The sequence below is a fragment of the Ciconia boyciana genome, chromosome 4 (assembly GCF_034638445.1).
Source record: "Ciconia boyciana chromosome 4, ASM3463844v1, whole genome shotgun sequence".
Taxonomy (NCBI): domain Eukaryota; kingdom Metazoa; phylum Chordata; class Aves; order Ciconiiformes; family Ciconiidae; genus Ciconia; species Ciconia boyciana.
Window position 1 is genome coordinate 68659278 of NC_132937.1, and position 27219 is coordinate 68686496.

Here is a 27219-nt window from a genome sequence, read left to right on the forward strand (position 1 = left end):
CTTCTAGACGTATCACCGGGATTATTTTCAGCAATCCTCAATATCCTTCATCTTCAAATATAGGAGCTTTACTGATCTTTTATGACACTCATATTTGAGCGAACTTACCCATTCACAAAGCAGCAGAAATGGCTTCTGCAGCTGTATCTACAGTGATGACTGGCAGTTGAGAATTGTCTTTACATGTCCAAATGTGTTCCAAAATCTGCTTTTCTAAGTTGATTTCACTATAAATTTAACACAGGATGTCAGTGTCCTACCTGTTGAGCTTCCTCTCCTCTTACTGCCCACAACATGACCCAGCAGATGGTAAAAAGCTGTTATCTTAAATTGCTCCAGAATTCATCCGTGCCAACTGCAACTCAGACCCTGAAAAGGGTCTTCACTCAGATAGGAAGTAATTTCAAATTTTATTAGCTTTCCAGAGCATACTGCAGACATTTTTCCTTTCCTTGGCCTCTCAGGGAAGAAGCTGAGCTTTTATGTGAGGATGGTTTTTTTATACATAAGCAAGCAATGCTCAGTAAAGGGAGGGAACTAATCGGAAGTTACCTAGTTGAGCCATTTTGGAATTCCTGGATGAGCAGTCAAAACTACATCAAAAGACCTTCATCGAGCCAGAGATTTTGAATGGAAAAAGACCACTTCACTTCACCACGTCATATCCCAGCACCCAAACACACGGAGGAAGTACACAGAGCAGGCAGTTGCTCTCATTTTCACATAAAGAAAGCAAACTTTTACAGGAGAATAGAGACTTAAAAATTCTCTAAGGCAGGCTAGGGTGCCTTGGAGTATGCCACATTAGCAGCCTCATAAGATAGCTGGAATGCTGGGCCAATGTCACCACAATGAACCAGGTGCTACAAAATAAGAAGCTGCCTTCTGCCTCCACTCTTTATGACCTCTGAAAAACAGTGAAGGCCAGGGCCAGGAAAAAGAAAATGGAAATTCCTCTTCAGTTTTAATTTTAACTCATGCCAGGGCACATAAAGCTACTGATGATTTCATGTCCTCTTCCTTTGCATCATGGAGGATGCTGTAAGGAGGCGATAAAAGAGCAGCATTCAACATATTACACAATGTAAACTGACATTACAATAAAAGCAAAGATGCCTTTACTGAACATTGACAAGCAGGAGTCCCTGTATCATCCTTTTAGTTTATGATACAAAGAAGTGCTCCCAACAAGAGACCTCAAGAGTCAGGTTCTGTTCGTTTTGGGTTTTTTTCAGAGAAGATAGGCATTGAAGTATGTGCCAAATTTGTAACTTCACCATGTAAATATAATTTCAATAAACAGATGTTCATCAGCTATCTTAAAAAATAAATCTTTAAAATAGATACAATCCTCTAGGAAAAACATTTATTCAACTAATTTACAGAGTAAGCCAATTAAGGCAAAATATATTACTTGGAAATAGACAGGCTTTCACTGCATACAAATATGAGCTGGCTTAACAGTATATTGTATATAAAAATGTCCTTTGAAAGCATCTAAGAAAGGTAAAGGCAGAGCAATAAGCTGAAAAACTGCTTAAGGCAAACAAAAAGTATTTGTTTATTCTTCGTTTCTTAAAAAAACTATTATTACCAAAATATTTTCTTCACAATTACTTCCGTATTTCTAAATAAAGATTTAAGATTGTGTAAGCATGGATAGAGGACATTTATAGCCATGAAAAAAATCAGACACCACTGAAGACTTATATGAGAAACAGTGAGCTCATGACATCAAGAAGGCATTTAAGACTTAAAAATGTTTAAAAAACCCAGGATAGCAAAGCAAGCGATACACATCTCACCATTTTCCAAATAAAATTGCTGACAACCATAACTTGATAGAAGAAATTACATAATTCCATATGAAATATGAAGTTTGTAAGCATTGGAGTAAATTATGTTGTTGAAACCACTGAGATAATTTCATGTGTATGTGGTACCTGATCAGTGGGTACCACAGGTACCCACTGAAGCAACCTGAAATTTGTCTAGTGTTTTAATTGGACATGAATTTCATTATTGTTAACATAAAAAGAAAAAAGATGCAGCATGGAAAATGAGATTTCAAAATTGTTTAGCAATGACTTCAACTAATGGGGCATGGATTTGTGCTCTTCTTCAGCAGCTCCCTGTTATGTATTGTAAAAACTACTCAACATCACTCCTGAGAACTTACATATAGACACCAAACCTATGAGGTGTTAAGTACCACCTAAGCACAGGTCCCAAGAAAACATCTAATACAGACGGTAGTCTCTCTGGATTGAAATGCATATATAACATACATGTTATGCTGTCAACGTGTTTATATTACTAATATAATAGAAATAGCCAAACAATGATCCCCTTCTTTAAAAAAGTATACTAACTATAATATCTCAGCAAATGCCTAGTAAGGTGTCAAATAATAGCACATTCAACTTTACAAACTGTAATGCTATTTGTCCCAGTTATAAATATATGTTTGTTCTGATTTCCTGTTTTGTGAATCATATTGGAAATCATATAGTAGTTAAAAATTGCAATTGCCCATTTCCACTACTGGAAATTACCTTCACTTCTTAAAAAGTAAAATACAGTTTACAGTTAAGATTACAAATCTGTTTATCTGTGTATCTTGTATCCACTGAGAATCAGAATATGTAGCTTTCACTTCAATTCTAGAATCAAAACCAGTATTCTTTAGTGTCACGGATCAGCCTTCTTTCAATCGGTCCTGGGTGGTAAGTGTTGTTTGTACATTCCTGCTAGAGCCTTAGCTGCACTGTAGATCATCTGTCGACGGGACATGCCAGTGAACACCATGTGCCAATCAGTCCTGTTGACGTTCAGTATGCTCTTCTCAAGCACTTCGCCCACGGTCACCAACAGGCCTGACCATCTCAGACTGTAGTCCTGAGGAGTGAGACTCTTAGCCTGTGTAACATTTTGAGAAGTGATTATTGAAAGAGTTTGAAATAAGTAGTTTTGTTTCTATCTTCACCATTACCAACTTTCATAAGTAATCATTCTTATATCAATAGGACTACATGGCAAATTAAAGGGTATTGGAATCCAAATTTCAGACTGCCCCATAATTTGCCTAGCCAATTATACATTTTGGATTTCTATATATCATGATAGAAATGACATCCGAACAGTATAAAACTAAAATAAGATGCTTAAGAGAGTAAAGACATTCTGCCATTACCAGGAAGTAGTTTTCTCTTTTAAAGTAGCTAACAGATGGAATCAATAAAGATACATATTTATACAATGACTCTTACCCTCCAAAGTTTTTAAAAACGGTTAAAATATCCCTCTGAAGCAGGCAAGTAGCCAAATACAAGAAGAAAGCTGAACGTCACAGAAATGGAGGACTGAGCTATTTGCATGAGATCAGAGGGATTAGATTACATTAGACGGTGGGATTGAGTGCACCCTCAGCAAGTTTGCAGATGACACCAAGCTGAGTGGTTCAGCTGACACACCTGAGGGACAGGATGCCATCCAGAGGGACCTGGAGAAGCTGGAGAAGTGGGCCTGTGTGAACCTCACAAGGTTCAACAAGGCCAAGTGTAAGGTCCTGCACCTGGGTCAGGGCAACCTCCAGTATCAATACAGGACGGGGGATGAAGGGATTGAGAGAAGCCCTGCGGAGGACTTGGTGGTACTGGTGGATGAAGAGGTCAACATGAGCTGACAGCGTGCACTCACAGTCCAGAAAGCCAACTGTATCCTGGGCTGCATCAAAAGAAGCGTGGCCAGCAGGTCGAGGGAGGTGATTCTGCCCCTCCACTCTGCTCTGGTGAGACCTCACCTGGCGTACTGTGTCCAGCTCTGGAGCCCTCAGCACAAGAAGGACAGGGAGCTGTTGGAGCGGGTCCAGAGGAGGGCCACATAAATGATGAGAGGGGTGGAACACCTCTGCTACGAGGACAGGCTGAGGGAATTGAGGTTATTCAGCCTGGAGAAGTGAAGGCTCCGGGGAGACCTTATTGTGGCCTTTCAAAACTTAGAGGGGGCTTATAAGAAAGATGAGGACAAACTTTTTAGCATGGCCTGTAGTGATAGGACAAGGGGTAATGGTTTTAAACTAAAAGAGGATAGACTCAGACTAGCTATAAGGAAGACATTTTTTATGATGAGGGTGGTGAAACACTGGAACAGGCTGCCCAGGGAGGTGGTAGATGCCCCATCCCTGGAAACATTCAAGGTCAGGTTGGATGGGGCTCTGAGCTTCAACCTGATCTAGTTGAAGATGTCCCTGCTCATTGCAGGGAGGTTGGACTAGATGACCTTTAAAGTCCTTCCTACCAAAAATATTCTATGATTCTTCAACTCTATAAATAATGTAATTCCCTGAAGTTGGAAGCAGAAAGGAAACATCTTTTTTGGGGGAAGCATCACTGCATTTATCTGGTCTGATGCTTATCCTAGGCAACCATGTCTGGCCACTGTCACATACAATGAAGGGTAGAAGACTTTTAGCCTCAGTAAGACTGTTCTTAGCATTACTCAGTTCTTCATAGCATTGCACATTGGGCCCAATTCTTCATACAGATTTTATTTTGACAAATATTCGAGTTTGTCTGTTTCCAGTGCATGTACAGCAGCTTAAAGTTCATTAGTGTACGCTGGCCTTCCTAAAACTTCCTAAAACAACAATAACAGCATATATAAGTTTGTTAAAATAGGCAGTCTGCTCCGATATCGAAATAACTTGTTATTACCAAGAGGTATGTAAAAGGCAAATTTCTTAAGCAAAGGAAGACGAAATTTTCCTTATTAGTCAGAACATATTGGCAGTAAGAAGTAAGTAAGAGTGCACCTAGCTCCAAGTAGGGACTGAATATCTGATTATAATATCTCCATTATGATCCACAATTGCACATAACTTCATAAATTAATTATTTGGTATTTTTACTGCTAAAAATCAGTAAACTTCAAATAAAATAAAATAAAACAAAACTTGCAGTAGTTTCCCATCATGGTTGCAATTTCTGGCCCAGCAAAAACAAGATGACACCTGGTCTCTTAATAGAAAAAGGTTCTCAAAATAAGCCATCAAATCCACCTTTTTACCTCCTCAAATCAAGCAATATTTAGTTATGAACAGCCGTGAGTCTTATATTATGGGCTCAGAAAACTCTATGCCATTGGTAAAGACATTAACAAAAGAGTATCTATTCTATATAGACAGTTTTACCACTATTTCCATTACACAGAACAATAAAACACATAGCTAGCAAGAATTTCGAGGAACATAATTACTTTTAATGTTGCCTCTATTAAATCTTTTGTACTGTGAATAGCAAATAACATTGCCTGTCCAACATGTATTTCTTCTCTGTTCTTAGTCTGAAATACAACTGTACAATTGATGTTTTTTTTCCTGTCGTATTTTAGATTTTGCTTAAAGATATTGGACTAGATTTATACAAACGTATGTTTCTTGCACACCCCTGAGAGAAACCCACTCTGATTCTACAAGAGACATAATGGGAACAAAGGTAACAACTGGTGCACACACACAGTCAAGAGCCCAGTGATTCACCACCACACATTATGCATAAGTTAACTGAAATACATAATAGCAAGACCAGGAAAAATTTAACTCTGAACGTATGAAACAAAGCTATGTTTTGCTGTTGATGTATCTACAAGAACAGTTTTCTTTAAACAGGACAGTAGAATTCAATCTAATTCAAGTTTAAAGGCTTACAGTTCCACTGAATCTGTACTACACACCAAGCTATACACTAAATGGGTTGCATAAAAGTTAAAATGTTTTCTGCTATTACAAGGTAAACACTACTTTTCAAAGTTACAAAGTATGTTTACCCTAGAGAAAAAAATACGAAAAAAGTTAAGCTATCAACTATAGTTTTTAAATGACAAAATAGAGAATAGTCTGTAAAACAAAAATTAAAAGATACCTATTGTGCTTTATGTTTAAAAAAAGTTTAGTTCATATCAATGCTCCATAGAGAATGTGACAATTATTTCAGTAGTAACTTCACATTGCTGTGCCTATTTTCATGGCATCATAGAATGGTTTGGGTTGGAAGGGACCTTTAAAGATCATCTAGTCAATGAAGTTGTATCTGCGCCTAATTAATATTTTTTTCCTGTAGCTTCATGTCTTTCTCCACTCTTTTTGAAAAGCATTCTGGAAAACCACAGAGAGACAGAGCAATATTTCTCCTTTTGCCACTCATCAGCTTTTCATAGTTGTAAGAACTCTGAAAAATAAGAACTAAAAGCTATCCCACAAATGAAACAGTTACTATTTGTTTTCTCAAAACAACTCCCTGAGGATCAAATCCCAAACAGTTTTGTTTTGAAATTCTTCAGAGAAACATTTATTTAAAACGAATTTTCAGCCCAGAGTTAACTAATGTATGACTCACATCTGCTGTCAGGCAACATGCAGTAACTAGAGTTTGGAGTGATTCCCAGTGCACGCCCAAAGAAATGTAAACAATCTCATTAAAAACTTCTATTGGTGATATTTAAGAACTGCACGGTACTGCATTATTTTCAATAGGATGAACCATGATACTTCCAAGATTTAAATCTTTCCATTTCAGAAATTCTACATCCTTGTCAGAATAGCACAGTCAGAAGAGGAGACCAGTCTTGCCTTGTAGGTGAGAGTTTATATGTTCATGGTGGAATTAAGTCCGAGCACAGATCTGAAGAAGGGGTATCCTTTATTTATTTATTAGGAATGAGTTTTTTGAATACTAATCAGTACAGTATGCTGTCTGTTTGCTGGTAATTAACAATATAAATACTGAGACTTTATAAGCTTTATTAAAAATTGAGTGGTAAGAACTCAATTTATAAACTCGTGCCTAAATGAAGCGTAAGCTACTTCACTGAATTGCTCACATGTACATGTATGCACCCAGACACTTCACTGTTACACAGTTTTGTTGGCATTAGATGAAACTCCAATACATACGTGAACTAAGTTAAGGAAAGAAAACCGAGCATTTGGATGGATAAGAGCGCTTACTGCACTTTCTTGGTGCAGTTGCTTAGTGCATTACTTAAACTGCAAAGACCTCCTTCCGCACCTGAGGAAGAATGAGTATTTTTATTTTATCTATGTAAAGATTCATGAGGGTGAATTTATTTTGAGTCACTGAACCAGACTGATGACAATATTTCAATCATTAAAGTTATATTTCCTTTTTGAGGGAGTACTTCTTTGTGGTTAATTTCTTCTTGGTTAATATTTCCTCTTGGTTAATTTCTTCTTCATTAATAGAAAAGTAAAGCTAGTGCTTCCAAGTGCCATGTATTGCAGAATGAGACTCTTTATCAACAATTGCTTTGCCACAAATGCCTAAAGACTTTTAGGTAATACATAAACATGATTCAAAAATAGTTTTTAATCCTCATTTCATATATTAAAACATTCAAGTGGAGCAATGGTCAGAAAGAACTGACATCATAAATTAAATTAAAACTTAAGTCTTATGTCTCAACTGTTAATCCAACATTGGTACGAAATGAAAACTCACCTGCTGAACATACTGCAAAGGCACTGGTGTTGCTTGGGTAAAAGCCTCCAAATGAATTCCATGAATTGGATCCTCAATAATCAGACATCCAATGTCAAACCACCTGCAATGACATGCAAGTTACTTTAGAGCACTGAGTATCACTCAGTTGAAAAACAACATGTTAGCAGTTGAATTGTGACCATTTTACAAACTCTACTACAAATGTAGTAATAATGTAATAGAGTTTCGTCAAAGTGTTCTAGTATTTTTCAAGTAAAATTTGCATATATCAGTTTTTATATATATAAAATTATACTGCATGTGTATTCACATAAAATACATAATATACATAAAAATATATAAAATATCCAAAACTTACAGATCAAAGAAACAAAGAAAGACAGTGGGGTTGGCACGTGTGCAGATACATTATTTTGGCCATATTTATTATGCTAGTTTTCACTCAATCTTTGAAAGAAGGTTTCTCATTAAGATAACCTTCCCTAACAATTTAAAAAAAAAAAAATCTATTTATCATTCATATTCTATATTCAGAAGATTTTTTGGTATGTCTAATCCTATAACAATCATTTAAATGATTTATTCAGAGAAACACTTCTGCATCTTTCAGAAAAGATGGTGCCTGCTGTAGCAGACACAGTCAAGGCTACTGAAGCAGTACCCAAAACAGCTCCCTATCTAGCTTGCAAAAACATTAAATCATTTCTCCCTATCAACAAACTAACAACACTGACATGATCCAAATAAAACCAAGGGCAATGCATCCTCACTACCTCCCTGTATTCAATTCCTTTAACAGTTTTACAGTTGAGTTGCCACAGGAGGAAACATACTCCAGGGAAAGCACAAACACAAAATCAAGGCCAAGAATCATAAAAGATTTAAAAAGGAAAATATTATTGTAGTTGTTGTTTCATATATATTATATACATGTCTACATATAAATTGTATTTTATTCTTTAAAGTGTGGAAAGCAAGGATGTTGTTATAAAAAGAAATGCAAGACTCCAATTTTAAGAAATGACTGGCTGGGCCACATAAGCTTCATGTTAAGAGTTCAGTGGAGCAAGACAGGAAGAAGTACTTCACTTGCATCATCTTTGTAGCAGGGACCAGAGCACTGGAATGCTCTGTGACAGAGGACTACCTCACTTGCAACTATGAACCACTGCCGAGAAAGCTTCACAGTTAAAGATAACTTGCTCCCAATTAATGAAGGAGTTACAGTCTAAAGGGTAAAACACATAAAAGAGTCTGCAACCTTTTCTGCAAAATAGTATTCAGGACATGTAATTGGAAGGGAAAGTAATGTCCTTAAGCCATCTGATGGACAACTGAGAAGTTTAGCTGTGAGCAGTGACTGATCTGTCAAGTGTTAGGTGCAGAGCTCTTAGTATTGGTGGGTGGTTACTTGGAAACTCCACTCCTTCAGGCATGCATAAATATGGTAAACAATATCAGCAAAACACTGACTGCATTCCCCATATTAGAACTGTAACACCACACTGCTCCCTTCAGAATAATAATTAATCAATTACTAGCACCATGACCTATCATTTCATCGCAGAAAAAAACAAGGGCCAAAAGTAGTTCAAATGTTTTTTGTAACACCATGCAAGGAAGCTTTCCATGTTGCCTACTGAATAAAAATTAAAGCACACATTAAGTTATTCTTTGTTTCTACTGTAACTAATATTGAAGAGCAAGACGTTCTTGGGACCTGTAATGTGTGGACAGAAGAGCTAGCATTCCTTTCAGTAACACTGCAGGTCCTGGGTGAGCTCTTTTATTTTGAGTACTTTAAGCAACATTTTCAGATTTAGGAATGAGTAAATTCAAAGGATGAAAACAGCAATTATTTTGAAACAGATCTCATTGTCATAATTACTCCTTTGTGGAAATACAATAAAACATCTAAATCAGACTAGATGGAAATAAATACTAAACAAAAATCGAAACACTTCCTAAGTCTATTTACTTCAGAAAATTCACCATCCATCTTCTACTAAGGATACTAAATGTACCTTTAAAAACAGAACGAGAGCAGAGTACGTATAAAAAAAAATAAATCAAACCCCATCACGTGAACAAAAATGCAAATATCAGAAAAAAACTATTTAAGTTTGCATTACAAAAAACACGACATTGTCCTTAATGTTTTGGAAATTAATTATAAAGCTACTTCAAGAACTGTCTGTCAAAAAGGATGTTACAAAACCAAGTAATAATGTATTTGAAAACACCATTGTTATGTCTGTGCAGTGCAAATTAAAAGTAGTAAGTACATTCTCAGTGAAAGAAAAATGGGTAATATATTCTCTGATAAAATCATATTACTGTAAATGCCACAGCATCTCCCAATATTCTTTCTGAACCGAATACAATTTCAGAGAGAGAGAAGAGAGTGCGCATACAAGAGTGAGCAAACTACTAGCCAAATTCCAACTTTTACAGCTCCTTAATTTTGTCAGTTCAGTATAACTTCATTGTGTTTTCATAGTGCAAATCTTGAAAAACCTGACAAGGATTTTGTATATCAAAGTCTCAAGATGTCTGGACAAAAAGCTGAACATCATCATAAAAATGAAGTCTGCCAAAGCAATACTGAAGACACTCTCCTTTCTTCTGCTTAGAGTGATACTGCCAGCAACTCTTTACAGGCCCCTTTGAGTCAACAAAGAATATTCCCCTTTCCACCCCACCCCCCCGGAATATATTTAAAGTTCTCACTTGTCAGGAAGCAATTCCTCAATGAAGTTTTCTACTGATACAGCAGGCTGTTTTTCATGTATTACTCCTGTCCGACGCAAGCTGTCTATCCTTTCCTGGGCTCCCTAAATGGTAACATAAGCTGTTAGACAACATTCTCTTTGAATCACAATACACTACAATGCCTGCAGATGAATGCAAAAAGAACTCTAGAACATACTTTTCAGGTTAAACAGAAAATATGAGAGATTTTGAAAAATTACTCTTATTTCAACGTTAGAAAAACAAAAACCAAAACTCATGAAAAGCCATAATGGCAACCCAAACAGTAACAAAAACTATGATTAAACTAAATAAATATTTTTAGTTTGCTATTTTTCCATGAAAAAGACCTAGATTAGCATGCAAAGAATTCCTAACCTGTAACTGTGCCAAACTTCACTATTAGTTAAAGCATCAGCATATATTTCTGTTACTCACACAGACATTTTTGCAGCTTAAGATTTGTCAGGTTTAGATCCTTTAAGAGCTTTGGACCAATTTTGTAAGACTACGGGAGAGAGTCTCTTTGTTGTGGTACCTATCCAACTAAGATGTAAGAATAATTTGCTACAAACCTGTTATCACTCTAAAGTTGTAATAGAAATACTACTACTACTACACTGCAGTAGCTAAACAGGTAAAGGAACATAGACATTATCCTCCTTTACCTCAAGTTAAAATTGTATCAGCTAATATATTGCTATGAGGATAGGCTTTACTCAGCTGTGAACACTGCCACAGCAGTTAGGAGAAAATATTTCCTCTTCAATAAGTAAATTATTTGCTTACATTTAAGAAACAGACTACTAAATAGTTGCTTTCAGGGTTTTTAGTTATTGGCCAAGCAGGTGGATGCACCTAGATACACCTGACAAACATGTACATTTTTAAAATCTGGTGAAACAACCTTTGCTAACCCTTCCTCTGGGCCAGCACAGCTGTTTGCAAGGCTGCACAGTGAATTCTTACTTTTTAAACATAACATAGATCTGTTCGGGAAGATCCCTGACAAATGTTGATCAAACTATCTTTGATCTACAGAATTAGTGGTGAGACAACTCAGTCTCAAAGAGTCTCTTAATTTCTAACATTCCCTATATGGTGTGCTAGTAATAGACTAAGAAGAAATGCCTGATATACTTTGAAACTACAGTAATATCACAATGTATGCGAGATGTGATGGCAATCAATGACAGTATAAGAAAACTGACATAAATATTCTTCATTTGCTGTGAATGTGTTTGCAAAAAACCCAAAAACTATTTCAACAAGCAGCTTTAAACTGATCTAATGATCCAGACGGCAATTAAAAAAAAAAAAAGGCAGGAAATATTTACCTATCCCACAAATTGACCTTCCCTTTATGGAAAATCAGATTCTTCTGGGTGGATGTTTCCACACTCTCTCTTTGCATTGAGGTACTTCAGTACTGTTATATATCAACTTACTTTTAAACCTGCAGCATAGCCCACAGGCTGGGGTGCGATGTTAGACTGTGCAGCCTCTCCAGTAACAACAGCCATTCCAAAGACTTCTTGAAAAGCATCTCGAATTGCTGCAACTTTTACCTCTTTATTAGAAGTAACCACTATGTCCAGTTCTCCCCCAGTTTCTGTAAAATACATATATATACACACATATTTTTCCTCACTCCCATTATAAGCTAGTTCAAATACATTCTACATCTTAGAAGTATGCTTCAGTTGGTCTTCTCTTTCTCATGCAATATACAAAAGTTCTTTCATGAAGCAGAAGTACCTTAAGTTAGGAAGTAAAAGTTAGATGAATAGCTAAGTGATTCATGGATGAAAGGCAACAGGAACTGATGGTTGTTCAGCACCTGGAAAAAAGCATACCACTCATTTAAGATGACAATTCATGGATTTAGGAGAATAACTCAAGACACCCATTTCTAAGGATGTTTTGGTGTTCTGGGAAGTGGTAAGGAGCGTTGGTGTGACACACAAAGTCCTCCTTATGAAAGGAACCAAGAACACAGATGCAGTTCATAAAATCCAGTGAACAGCTGTCAAATTACATAAGCTTTAAAAGAAAGGCTCACATTACTTTCTAGTTGTCCTTGGATTGTGAATTTCAGTGTCATTTTATTGCCTGCCTGCCTCCCTGCAGCTTTATCCTGTTTTTAGATATTAAATATCTATGGAACCAAAAAGTTGTAAGTATTTCTCAATTATTTCCATATGGCGGTATCTCCATAAAGAAGGATGAGCTTTCACTAAGCTTTTTTAGAATAAAACTAAACAGTTCATGAATTAAAATAAATCTAAAACTACTACAAAAGATTAATAAGCTCAATTATACCTCACATCTGTCTATCAGAGCCGGATCATTTTTATTGTCAAACTTAATTTATGCAAAAACATCTCATGAAACTTGTCCCTGCTGTGACAAGCTTTCTTAAGAACAGCTTAAACTTTTTTCAAACATAGAATATGACAGAGAAAGCTGCATAAGTAAATTGCATCAGCAAGTGTAAAGGACAAATTAATGAATAACATGTCCACAAGCAGGCACTAAAAATAACAGGTATGGAAATCTTGTCATCCGTGGATGATGGAGGAGTACAAGGAGAAAGGACTACAGAAGTCACCAGATTTACTGTCATTTACCATACAGCATCTCCTGTTGCTTCTGCTGAAGACAGAATATTGAGCTAGATGAACCACTGGACTGGAGTATCTCTTCTATGAGGAAAGACTGACAGAGCTGGGAATGTTCAGCCTGGAGAAGAAAAGGCTGAGGGGATCCTATTGATGTGTACAAATACCTGAAGGGAGGCTGCAAAGAGCGTGGAGCCAGGTTCTTTCCAGCGGTGCCCAGTGACAGGACCAGAGGCAATGGGCACAAATGGAAACACAGGAGGTTCCATATGAATATCTGGAAAAACTTTTTTAGTGTGAGGGTGACTGAGCACTGGCACAGGTTGCCCAGAGAGGTAGTGGAGTCTCCATCCTTGGAGATATTCAAAAGCTGCCTTGAGGCAGTCCTGGGCAACTGGCTTTAGGTGGCCCTGCTGAAGGAGGGTGGTTGGACAAGATGACCTCCAGAGGTCCCTTCCAACCTACACCACTTTGTAATTCTGTGACCCAGCAGGGCATTTCTTATGACAACAATAGCAAACTAGTGAAGAAACAGCCTTTTAACCTGTCATTTCCCAGGCCCACTGACTGTACAAAAACATGTTAAGCTACCTCTTAGAAGAAAAAAGAACAGAGCCCAGTGGTTTTGCTTCTAAACACTAACACTCCACCTAATTACACATGCTGAGAAAGTCTGCAGTATTTATCCTGATATAAGAAAAATTCCTCCATTGATAATGATAAGCCTGAAGCATAAATGTTAAAGAAAAGAACAATTTATTCTTTGGTTCATATTACTTAGCAGACCTCAGTTACAGGAAACATCATCTTTTTATGAAGAATTGCCAGAGATATGCCAGGACAGTAGTAAAACATTCTATTTGTTCTTTAGGCTATTTTTAAACTTTTTATTTATCAATTGCTTTACTGAATGGAATTGGGTGTACACATCACTGAACTTTAGGCAATTGTTTTAAACACTGGGTAACAACAGGACTAAAAAATTATCAAGAGTATCTTTTTTCATTGATTCGTTCTTGATAGAAATCAAGTTAATATAAGTAAACAAGTGCTTAAAACTGACTGCAGGCTTTTGCTGAAGTTAACCTTGTTTGAGTGCCCAGGGATAGAAAAAACTGTTAAAGAGTTTTTAATGCAACTAATCCATAGTAAATTACTACATAGTAACTTAAGAACTGTGCCCCATGTTTGTGTACTGCAACAGCAGAATACAGATTATGTTCTTTTGTATTAAGGATCATCATATATCAAAAGCATATCTTTGTTCACAGATACTACAGAAGGGAAACAAAGATATTACATGCATTAAAAGAAACAATTTGTGACAAGATCTGTCAACACGCTATGGTAATATGGAAATATTAAAGCCTAAAATATAGAATTAGATATACCCCGGTAAATTCAGAGACAGAACTGTCACATTAAGTTACGCTGTGACACTTGAACATGAAATTTCACTGTACCTTGTGTATTATAAACTGAAATGACAGTTCCACATACAATTTAAGATTCTCTGTCATCTCTTGTTATAAAAGCATTGACATTTATGCTTATAAGGTGACCATTTCCTGTGCAGACAGAAATTTTTCATTCCACATTCTTGCTTCAGATGACATCTTCACAATGTCCCAATGAAAACAGTTCAGCTCTTTTCAAGAAAGAGATTACAGAAATACTACTTGCTCACACACACACACAAAAAAAAAATTCAACAACCTCATCCAGAAGCTTTGGCAATTTCAAGCTTTGGCATGAGAATCTGGAATTTGTTTGGAATTGCAGCAGTGGAGAAGGAGCAGAGAGAAGCGGGGCCACTTGTTGAGGATGTGGCTTTTGTTGATCGCAGAAAACATTTCTAGAAGGAAGTAAATACTAAGTTTACAAATCTCTGCCCTATTTCCACAACCTGCAACTACAAAAAAAATGCAATATATTAATGGCCAAGATGTATACAGATGCCTTCCCTTCCAACATGACTTTAGAGAACTTTGAGATAACCACCTTACTTACTCTAGAATTGCTTACTCTAACTAAAACTTACAAGCAAAGCATTTTATTAGAATTACTTTCTCCTCTAGGTAATGTTGTTCTGTTCAATGAATACTGTGTCAAACTATCCAAACCGTCATTGGATACTGACAGATCCTATTTTAAAAAGGGACGGTCATGACTGCAGTAGAAACCTTAAATACAGTTTGCCAAATTGTGCATAACCAACATTTACTGTAGCTTTGCATTGCATCCCACTACTCCTCTCAAATACTTTCTCAGTTGCTGGCTGGCCTTCTGTGCTGGTTTTGGCTGGGATAGAGTTAAATTTCTTCATAGTATCTAGTATGGGGCTATGTTTTAGATTCGTGCTGAAAACAGTGTTGATAATACAGGGATGTTTTTGTTATTGCTGAGCAGTGCTTACACAGTCAGGGCATTTTCTGCTTCTCACACCACCCCACCAGCGAGGGGGCTGGGGGTGCACAAGAAGCTGGGAGGGGACACGGCTGGGACAGCTGACCCCAACTGACCAAAGGAATATCCCACACCGTATGACATCATGCTCAACATATAAAGCTAGGGGAAGAAGGAGGAAGGGGGGGATGTTCAGAGTGATGGCGTTTGTCTTCCCAAGTAACTGTTACGCATGATGGAGTCCTGCTTTCCCGGAGATGGCTGAACACCTGCCTGCCCATGGGAAGGAGTGAATGAATTCCTTGTTTTGCTTTGCTTGTGTACACAGCTTTTGCTTTACCTGTTAAACTGTCTTTATCTCAACCCATGAGTTTTCTCACTTTCACTCTTCCAATTCTCTCCTCCATCCCACTGGGGTGGGAGTGAGGAGCAGCTGTGAGGGGCTTAGTTGCTGGCTGGGATTAAACCGTGACACTTTCTCACTGATTTCATATCCCACTATCTCCTCACTAGTCAGCTGCTGGGATATTTTCAGTAAATGTAAGACAATTAACTGCTACTCAGTAATTAGGTCATCTTCCCCTTTTATTCCACATATTGTCCTCTGGATTAGTACAATAGTGCAGCAACGTGGTTAGCTGGATCACAGAATAGGTCCAGCTGAAAAACTGCAAAAAACATTTTAAGAGTTTCTTCTCAGCCTTATCAGTTTCCTGACCAGCTTCACCTACATGCAGACAAAGAGCAGTACTGGCATAACTAAGGAGGAGGACTGCTTACCAGACTGCTGGAAGAAAAAAAACAAAACAAAACAAAACCAACCAACCAAACCCCCCACACACACACAAAAAAAAACCCAAAACCAAAAAAACCAATACCAAAACAAAACCACCACCCTGGACAAATTACCTCTTTTGCTTTCCCATTTTAATGAAGTAGAAATCTCAGGTCAGTTATATGTGACATGCAAGGTACTCTAGTAAAACAAAAAATTGTAAATATCATAATGCTTCTCCTTCCTATTAATTTTCAAGCTGTAATTGAAATGCTATGCATTTCATTCCAGGCTCAATGCTCAGCAATACTTCAGACTTCATTAGACCATTTTAGAATTTGAATGTTCCTGCTAACTGATCCAGGAACTGCTTCAAGTCTGCTGAATTTCCAAAAAATAGTATAAATACTATTATGCTAGAAATGTGGAACAGCTGAAAGTCAGAAGAAAGCCTGAAAAGCTATGTAAATACCTCTGTCCTGTGCCTCTCTGAGTACTCCTACCTTTTGGCTTGTTTTAATTTTAAAGTGATAGCTTACACAATAGTATTTAAGCATGTGATCCAACAGAACAGATACAGCGTATTTTAAACTCAACTCCATAAGGCTTAAATAGAGACACAGTGGGAGAAAACAGTATACAACTTAGGGATTACAGACAAGGTCTCTTCATTTATTTTTTTTCTTTATAACTTCCTCATCTTTCACAATCTGAATTAAAGGGTATTACTATGCCACTACCTGAACTATAGCAGAATACAGAAGTCAAACGAACCTCAAGACACACATAAAAAGTCAGCCTCCAGAGTTAGAGTTTCACTGGACAATACACTTGAGAAATCAGTACAGTATTGTGACTTTGAATTAACACGCTAGATATACAACCTTCGAGTGTAAAAGTAGTGTGCTATTATATTAACATCTCTAACATTTACATGTATTACTTAATGGTTTGTCACAAATACTTACTGATATATGGAACCATGCCAGGATCCAGTGTTGTGATCATGGTCTCCACTGAATGTTTGGTTTTATCAAGAACAGACTTCACCATGGGATTCTCAGCTACACCCTAAATTTAAGCAAATAGATTTCCATATTATCTTCTGTTTTTTTCCCAAGAAACTCAAAATGTTACAGTTAAACAAACAAACAAAAAACCAAATATTAAGCTGCTTCGTGTTCTTCTTACCACATTTACTCTTTAACACCTATTGTATCTCACTCCTCAGCACAAACGCTACAGGATATGACTATCAGTGCATAACTTTTCAGTTACAACATAAAGTTCAAATATCATCTTTACGATCCTCTTCTGCATTAATGCAGAAACAGCCACATCAGTGATGGTGGGTTGATCCAGTCCTATTCTGCGACCGGAAGCCTTGAGCATTTAGCAAAGTTGTGGATTCCCAATGCTAAATATAGGTATCATCAGACTAGGTAGCTAGATTTAGGCTGTGATAACTCAAGTTGAAGAGTCTCTCTTTTCTAACCTTCTTAAAGACAATAGGATCTATTTTTGAATGGCCCTTTATTAACAAATATTTCTAGAGCAATTGAGCTGAAAGTCCTCAATTTATAAATAGATTCTAAACATTGCTGGAAAAATGTTCTACTTTCTCCAGCCAAATCAGAGGTGGAGCTGCTGACAGACCTCAAAGTTCATGAAATATAAACACAAACACTCTCCCGTGTCCTGCAAAGAGTCTTAATGTATGTCTGTATCTTGTCAAAAGTTTATTTAAATGCAGGTAAGATCACAGGGTGAAAGAAGAAAGATACCAATGCTGAATCATTGAAAGATAAAGCACTGGAAACTATTTTACAGAAACCTTTTATAAAATTTCTTTAGTAAACAGACTGCTTTCACTCTAATATTAAAACTGCATATGCTTGTACTTGTTTCATTAAATGACAAGCATTACACAGGACAGCACTGTGCACATACATTTTTCCGGAAAGTGCTTGCTTAATACACCTACACAGTATTTCAGAGAACTGCAGAATCAGAGTAGTTTCAATTATCTCAGAATAACTTTTGCTCAGCAAAGCTCCTTTCCCATAAATCATGGAATGGTTTGGGTTGGAAGGGACCTTAAAGATCACTTAGTTCCAAGCCCCCTGCTATGCACAGGGATACTTTCCACTAGATCAGGTTGCTCAAAGCCCCATCCAACCTTTGAATGCTTTGTATTTCTTTGTAGCAAGATTAACAAAGAAAAAAAAAGCCCCATACTTCTACAACTATTGCGATATTGTATAGCTAGTAATAATGATTATCTTATTCCATGCCTCACACTGAAATAGATCACTACCGGGTTCAGGTACTTTTCTCACCACGGTGCAGAACACTAAGCCTGACTGTAGAATTTGGTAAAGAAAACAAAACAATTACTCACTCTAGCATAATTAAGCTTTTTCAAGCCAGAGCCCACTGTAGCCACTTGTTTCTCATGAATATAACACAAGACTTTTCTAAATGGTAGCATTCACTGAGTAATAAATATAGTCTTGTGACTACTCACATACCCACAGGATGCCATCAAGAACAGGCAAGTTTATATTCCTCCTACAGCTCTCACAATTTGAAGTTTGTCTATTGCTTTAACAAAAACTGAGTGAATGCTATGAGATCCTCAGAAACATTTTAAGTAGGAATTTCCAGTTCTAGCATCTCTCCAGTAATGCAAAGCCAAGCAGTACTTCTCCAACCAGCAGCCTGGCTGCCTAACTAACATGAAGTCATTATACATCTCCTGCAGATAATCAGGTTCCTGAGCAGCAAGAAGCTGCTCCTTCTAGCTGTGGAACATGCTTTTATGTTCATCAGCCTAGTACAAGCAAGGAGAAATAATCCATAGTTTTATACCAATGCAAAACATGAATTTAGCACAACACCGTGAACCATAATGCCGTTAAGTTTGGAATTTCTACGAAGTCAATTCTAAGTCAACATAAATCCAAATGGCTCAAATGGAGAATCTTCCAGGTCAGCAAAGCACAAACACAAGTCTTTTAAAAATTCAGGTCCTTGCTGTCTTCATTGCTCAAACAGTCAAATATGCAAGCTGTTAGGTGCAATGACTGCAATAGTATCCAACTTTGCCGCTGACATATTATGCGGAAACCAATCTTGGAACTGCTATGAGACTGCTCAGCCATCTTTGACAGATCAAAGGAACTGAAATGGTCTAATTCAATTCTAGACCATTAATTTGTCAATTTTAGATTGTCACAGTCTTGGATATTATCTAGCTTGAAGGAAATCTAGAAGAAACGTGTATGATTTCTTAAGAACACCAGAGGAAAAAGGGTAGTTCAAACTACCTCAAGAACAGAAATAAAGATAACTGCTGCAAATACTGTGTAAGCTCTTCAACAGTGAAGCCAGGATGTATTTCTATAATAAATTACCAGTTAGTCTCTCAGATTCTGTCTGATCTTTAAAAACCACAAAGTCTGATGTGTGCGTACACACATCAAGAACTTGATGGCTTCAGTATAATTAATGATTCCTTGTTCTTCCACCTAGGAAATTCTCAAAAAGAGGTCACTGAACACACAGAGCACATGGAATGCTTAATACTGCAACCAAAATCTAGATTCTGTTATTGAAGTCAATGATATAGAACTTCTCCATAAACAGAAACAGGACACCTTTTGGATCCTACTGGTATAAAGGCAAGAGTGATGTGGATGAGACTGGCTTTTCAACTAATCTGCAATTGCAAGCTCTGGTACTTTCAAAAGGGCTACAGAATCATGTTACAAGAAAAATGTCCTCTTCTGGAACTTTACCATCTATTGCAAATATTAAGAGGAATATGATGACCGAGAAAAGGATATTATTATTTAAAGGAAGAAAGAAGATGTGTTTTTATGATCATGAGAAGACATCTCTCCTTGAAAAGGGCAGCATGACAACTCTGCTCTCACCGTACTGATGGAGGATTAATCTTGGTCTTTAAGATTGTATCGCTGTCAAGATGTGTATTGCTGGAGTAAGGGAGGGCTCAGTCTGCCATGTCATGCACAACTTTATCTCCCAGCTTTTCATGTCCAAAAGGGCTTGAAAGTCCCTCCAAAACTCTGCAGTCCCACTGGGATGTCAATCTTCTTGATTCTTCCTTCACGTTTAGTATGAGACAGTACAGAAAATGGTGTTGCTCTTGAAGATGGTTCAGCATTCATGCACAGCCCTTAAATCTTTTTGCCACAATCTTCATGATGCTACTTATATGTAGCATTTGTCACAGCTCCAGAAAGGTTACAGGCTAAGTAAATTCTGCTACTTGATGTTGCTGTTTATTTCCTCTGTACGATTAGATCGCACCACAAGGAGTATCTGTTCTGCACTGTATACTTCATGCCTTCTAGCAGAATAGAAAAATCCTACAAAATATCTCAGACGCTTCTTAGGTAAACTGTTCTCTGGTGGAAGAAATATATATTTGTCTCTCCTTGAAGAGATTTGTTTGTTAAAAGAACAGGCAGGACTTGCATCCTATAGAAATCAAACTCAGTTCATTAGGAAATGATAAAGAAACAGGATATGCAAAGAATTCTGGTGAGGTGAAACAGACCATCTTTTTCTGCATCCAGTAGCTGTGAAGTAAAAATTAGCTTTCAGGTCTTAAAGAGGTTCTAAAGCTTCACCTGATTTAAGAACACATGACAGAACCTGTTAGGTATGCATATCTTCCTGCCACAACCACTAAAACTAACCTAGAACACCTGCATTTAGGTAGTCCTCCCTCTTCTACACAGAGGAAGAGCAAAAGCATAGTTTCAGCAAACACCACTATTAAAAACAGTCACCTTGCACATGAGGCCAGAGAAAAGACAGGATATATAGCAACATGCATTTAAAAAATAAGATATATCTTATTATAGTCAGTAAAAAATGGTAATTCCTTCTGAAGGGTAACAGACAAAACACCATACCTTTATAAATCCCCACAGGCCTCCAGAAGGGGCTCCACCTTGGGCAGTAGATACTCTGGGGTCTTCACGCTCCTCAGGAAATGTGATTGCAGAACCAGTTCCAGGAGCCACGGGTGATGAGAAAGTTGCTTGTTGAGTAATAGGATCTGCCAAAACACCTAGTAAGAGGGAAAAATAAAACACATGTTCATTTATTTTACTGCATTTAATTTGTCATACTGTAGCAACATGCAATTGTTTAACAGGAAAATAAGCAGGAAGAATAGAAGAATACTGGGCTGATTCACTTCATTTCTTGAAGGCCCCAGAACAATTCTGTTTGTTAAAGGTTAGCAGATATAGCTACTGTAAATGAGTTCAACAATATCTGCTAATAGAACCGAGACTGCCTGTACATTATGTATAAAATTAAACAATGATTTTTTTCTTAGCAGGTTAGTTTAACAGTGCTGCTTTTTATTGTATTCAAATAATCATAATAAGCCCTCAGTAGACGAAAAAGAAGAATGGGTGTTGCTCTGAACAAAGAGATAGAAATGTTCTCATACATAATAAAAGAGAGAGAAGTAGGAAATTTTCTAACCCTGAGTGCTGGAAATTAGTTGCAATAGCAAAAAGGAGCAAGCAAATGAGTAGCTTTACATATTTTAAAGGAAAACAAAAGAAACTCAACAGTAGAAAATTTAAGCATGAGCCTCTGCCCCATTACTCAAGCCTATTTTAACAGATTTTCCAACACTAGCTTTAATCAAGAGTTATTTTTATTTTACACTGCACAATTGACAGGTCTTTTTAGACATTCTCCTAATACAGACTACTTAAAAGAGATATCAACAGTAATAGTAAAAGCCTGGTCCAATTGCAGTTGAAGAGCCAAGTTTCCATTCCACTAGCAGAAAATGACATCAGTTCAGCAACTATAGCAATTGTTTGCATGGAAGGTATGTATTTTTAGCTGTCCTAATGCAATTTAGTGGCTGAAAACAAGACAATAGAAGCTGGTGTCATGTGACAGACAGCTTGTTATAGATAGCTTTTCAGAACAAAACCCTGAAAGTTATGAGATTACAGCCAGAGATATCACATCATTCTGTGGAAATATAATGGCTGAAGTTGACTCTCTGACCTAAACAAAAGATATGTATATATGTTCAGCTGGCCTTTCCTGTGCAAGTTAACAAAAAACAAGTGCTCAAACAAAGATTTTTCTGTGAGCCTGAATACTAGCAGAACTCTACTAAACTCTACTAGGACTCTCTGTCCTAGACCATGACTGTATTTTAAAGGCTACTCTCCCTTCTTTTGAGTGCAGCGACATTAATTAAGTGCACCCGGAATAATAAAGAAGCTGAACTTGCAGGACTCTAGCAGAGTGGTGGAAAAAGCTACCCAGGAGATCCCTCATCCTGTCTTGTAAACATGAAAGCATATAAACAAAAAGTTACCTGTGACTGGAGGTGCAGAAAACGATGGCATCAGTGGGCTCTGTGGTGCTCGACCAGCATGACCTCTGGTAATGTCATAGGTTGAAGATGTGGAAAACCCTGAAATGGGGGGACCAGTGGGAGGTGCAGGAAGACCAGGGCCAGCAGTAGAGCTTAATGGAGGAGGTGTAGAGAACTGGGACATGGATGTACTAAAAGCTGAAGGGGCAACAGGAGGTGGGGCAGGAGTTAGAGGTGGTGCAATAGTAGAAACCATTGTAGAAGGCACAAGTGGAAGAGAAGCTGAAGTCATCATAGGAGGAGGAAGTGGAGACACTCCAGCTGGCAAGGGTGGTGAGTATGCAGATGATGACATGCTTGGTGTAGCAAGGGGACTGGACAAAGCTAGGAAAAAAGAGAAAAAGGGAATTTTAGAAATGCTGAGCCTTGATCTCAGAGATTCGGTTATATAATTGTTCAGATATTTTACAAATAAGTTTTGACCTGGTCTGCTTTTTTCCCTTTCAGAGTGAATTCTAGTTCTGCTTGAGTTTGCAAACAACACCAATTGCGCTCAATTTTTGGTGATAGTATCTTGTAAGCCACACCTCTTTTTCTTGCATGACCCTATTTGTCATAAGCTTAAAAAGATGAGTCAACATTTGATTGCTGAATTTATAGCAGCTGAAGTCTGCCTCAGACATTTCTAGCTAGTACTGTTCTTTCTGAGTGACTGCTTAATCAACACGAATAATGATGATGCAGGAATTGCCCATCTTTAAGAATAAAACATACACATAATATCTGGGAGGATGGGAGTTACTTCAGAGGTACGGCTCTATGAGATGGGCTGAGCACCAGGCAGCCCTCTCTTCCCTGGCACCCAGCCTCCTAATCCCTCTGCTTTCTCTGTTTCAGTCTGGCCCTCAGCTGATCCTTGGATAAGCCACTTCTGCTATCTAAACCAAGTTTAGCCAGAAAATTAAGTCAGAAAACCAGAAATGACCATTTTTTCATAGCAGTAAGCTGTTGGATCAGCTCAAGCATCTCACTGGCCTCAGCCTAAACATCAATGACAGTCAAATGATATGCAAAGCTGCACTAATGCAGTAGTCTGCCAACTTTATCACACGCCTATCAGTAAAAAATTTTTTAGCATACACCCCCCAACATATGTAAATTTATTTATAAATTATTTACATGTACCACTGTACTAGTATATTATGTATACTGTAAAACATACACAATAGAAATTTTAAAAGGATAAGGTGAAAATTAATGAAAAAATTTAAAAATAATTTTTATTTAACAGTACAAAAACTTCTGCTCCCACTGAAAATTGTTTTATTAATATATTATTAATATAACATAGTATGCTAATAATGGTTAACATACTATATAGTACAATTATTAATAATATCTTTTTAGTGTGAGCAATGTGATGAAGAAGCCTCATTATTTTTTAAATTTTGGTTTAACACCTCATGATATAGAAATTTCAAGGTCTGGTTCTATATTCAGATTATTTCAATACTTAGCTTTAATGTCTGTCAGAGCTGGAAAAGGTACCTCACAAAGATACATAGATCCAAATGGAAGAAGTGCATTGTTGGCTGTGCTTACTAAATCATGCTATTTGTTTCCCACTCCCGCCCACCAATTATGCAAAGGCTTTTCTTGAAATTCAGATAGCAAACTTCCATCTTCCCTGATATCAATCAATTGTTCTTGCAAACTGATCAGAAGGTGCTGCACTTTGGTATTTTTAATAAATGGGTTCAAAACCCACTGAGACTCTTCATTTGGAAGATTTTTACACAGGTCAGGAAATTCTCTTTGCAAGTTTATGTGTACAGATCTGACAGTTTTAATATGTGACTCTTGCATTGTTTTTGACAACAGGCTTATATAACAGAAACATTTACAAATATGAATTTTCAAAATGCTCTCTCAAAAGCATGACTTTCTTACAAAAAATAGTTACTGTATCACTCCTTGTTAAAACATCACCTTTACCTTGAAGGGAGAAATTATGAGTGCATATTTTTTTGAAAATATTTCCTAGGTATCACACTGCTGACAGCCACTTGTCAACACAGAAAACCTCAGCAAATTTGGGAGACTTGTCTTTTTGTAAAAGAAAAACATTCATGTCATCTTTAAGTTCAACAACTCAACTTTTTAAAAAACACCCTGCCACATGACAACCAGCAAACCTCTGTGCGATAGAAAAAAAATTCATTGTCACTCCCTATCTCATTACAAAGTACTGTTAAAAAAATCTACTATTTAAAGATAATTTTTATAAAATTAACCACACTGATTACATTCTTTAGCACTTTGTGCACTTCCAGCTCCAGTTTCTTCACTGCAATAGCTTGTCTATGAATGAGGCAGTGAATAAATTTCATGTGTGGTGATATCTCTGTAACCTTATTCCAGAATCCATTTTTATCCTAATCAAAGCAACTGCTCCATCAGTGGTTAAACTTACACAGTTTTAATAAAAACATTGTTTTTATTAAAGAAATCATTTACCGTTGAGGATCTCTCTTCTCCGGCACACCCCTCCTTTAGCGTTTGACAATGAAGTAGTTCTTTGTGTGTTTTATTATTGAAACAGAATTTAGCAAAAACCATAAGCTGAGACGCGTTAGGAACATCTGTACTTTCAGGCAACTGTATAGCAAACCTGCCACGCTCTGTAATTTGTTCTAATACTTGTTTCTTCAAATCTTCAGCAATGTTTTCTATGCATCTTCCAAGAGCATTTGCTGATGAATGCATTTTAGTTTGTCACCATATTGTTCTCCACCTATTATTTCAGACATTTTTACCGTGTCAGGAAAAACAAGTATTTCCCCAGTGTACAGAGCTTTTTGTCTTCACTATCAGGTGAGAAATCTCTGAAGAGGCTTCTAAAGATTTATCATTAAGTTTACTGAAATTTTTAAGTATTGGATTGAGTACTGTATGACTTGAAACATTACCAAAAAAATTGTAGAGGTTTGTTTTCATGTTCTGCTTAGTTTTTAGATGTCTTGCTAATCTTAGTGGCTTCATACTATCCTTAGCTAGTATCTCAAGGCACAATATACACTTAGGACAAGGTTCATAGTCAACAATGGCAGATGTAAATTTATATTTCAAATAGTCCTCTTGAAAATTTTGAAATTTTTTGGGCCAACTTTTTGTCAGATCTGATTAGATTGTTCGCCATATTATGAGGTAAAAACAATGGCAAAGAGCTCGTACTAGGAGTCGGAGAAGTGTCAGCTCTTCCATTTTATTGTTTGCTTGTGCTCGCATTATTAGCAGTATTTTCAATCCGTGGTCCCTTTGCAGGAATCTTTTTTAAGTCACTTGTCCATTTTGTGAGGGTTAGTATATTTAAAACCAGATAACAATCTATAAATCCACTTAAGCAGGCACACAAAGACACACTACAAGGTGTTGCAGTATGATGAAAATGAGCAAACGAGTGAGGGTGCCACTGTCAACCTCTCTGCATTGTGGAACACCCACTCTTCCCTCAGGACATGTGAATGTCCAATGTATGGACCAATTGAGTGAGGACACCAGTGTCAAGCAGTATATTAAATATTAGTAAAACTTAATTTCTTTCTTATTTTTTAGATAAAAATTAATATTAATGGCAGTTCTAATATTTTCTTCCCGCACCCCAATGGATTGCCTTCCACACCCCCTGGGGTAAGGGCACCCCTGGAGTCCACTGCACTAGTGTGACTCAAGATAACAATACCAGAGGTGTCAGAAAGTTAAATATTTGGTATTCAGAATATGGTGTTCAGATTCTTGAAAAATCAGATAAACTGCTTTGATTACCACCCACAATATTAAAAACCAAGTGATTATTCAGGTTTACCACTATCCCATACAAGACTGTGAATTTGTTTTGTTTTTAACTCCTTTCTATGCTGCTCATCTAACTGTGCACTGTAGTGGAAGGTAATATTTCCCTGGCCCCACATCCTTAAAAAACACAAGTGCAACCACATGACTTCATAAAAAAGTTTCAAGAATAAAAAAAATGTTTAAAATATTCTGTGTGTCGGATGCATGTCAGATAAGAAGCACACTTCCTTGATTAAGAAACAATTTAAATTTTCCCAATTAGTCTGGAGAAGAGCACTGTAATTATGCTGATGGCGACATTTTTGGATGAATTGCTGTGCTTCAAAAGACATGAATAAACGTGACCAAGTTGCTGAGGACATTTCTGTACCTAATGAGACAGGTGTAGCAGCAGCAGCAGCCACCCCTGCTGTGCTCGGTGGGGGCGTGCCAGGTGGAGTTGTCTCTATTCCACTCTCTTCCATCATTTTCCTTCAGCTACGAAAAGCTGCAAGGGGAAAAAAAAATGCCTATCTTTAGAAACAAGGGAAAAGATTTTAAATTAGAATATAAAGGCCACAACAGTGATTTACACTCCTGAACAGAGCAGGCAATTCAAATGCCAACTCTAGAAAAAAGAAAAAAATTGACTGGTGTCAAGTACATAGTTATCCAGTATGTGTCATTTATCCTGCATCTTTGCTTTATTTTTAGTGCTATGATAATACCTCAAACTCCAAGCCTCTTTCTAAAAAACCTTACTGTGCATGACCAGTTACCACTTCCAATAAATACTGGTGGTACTTAGACAAGTAATAATAGAGAAGTAATTACACATCGCAAAACCCATATCCCATTCTAAGAAAAACTTAACTACAGGGTAGTATTTTGCTGCATTATTGAGCTGTAGTAACTGAAACA

General features: G+C 37.1%; 1 protein-coding gene across 5 annotated transcripts in view; it reads right to left on the bottom strand.

The window, feature by feature from the left end:
- Positions 1-1344: 1344 nt before the first annotated feature.
- The window catches only part of PRRC1 (proline rich coiled-coil 1), a 33133-nt gene continuing 7258 nt past the window's right edge, over positions 1345-27219 (bottom strand). For all 5 annotated transcript variants that reach the window (XM_072859775.1, XM_072859777.1, XM_072859776.1 and 2 more), the window contains exons 2-9: positions 26690-26806; positions 22465-22848; positions 21020-21177; positions 17042-17144; positions 11720-11883; positions 10251-10354; positions 7518-7620; positions 1345-2919 (exon numbers count right to left, since the gene is read on the bottom strand). In XM_072859775.1, the coding sequence (XP_072715876.1) occupies positions 2710-2919; positions 7518-7620; positions 10251-10354; positions 11720-11883; positions 17042-17144; positions 21020-21177; positions 22465-22848; positions 26690-26786 (1323 nt within the window). In that variant the 5' untranslated portion in view covers positions 26787-26806 and the 3' untranslated portion in view covers positions 1345-2709. The remainder of the gene's footprint in view (positions 2920-7517; positions 7621-10250; positions 10355-11719; positions 11884-17041; positions 17145-21019; positions 21178-22464; positions 22849-26689; positions 26807-27219) is intronic.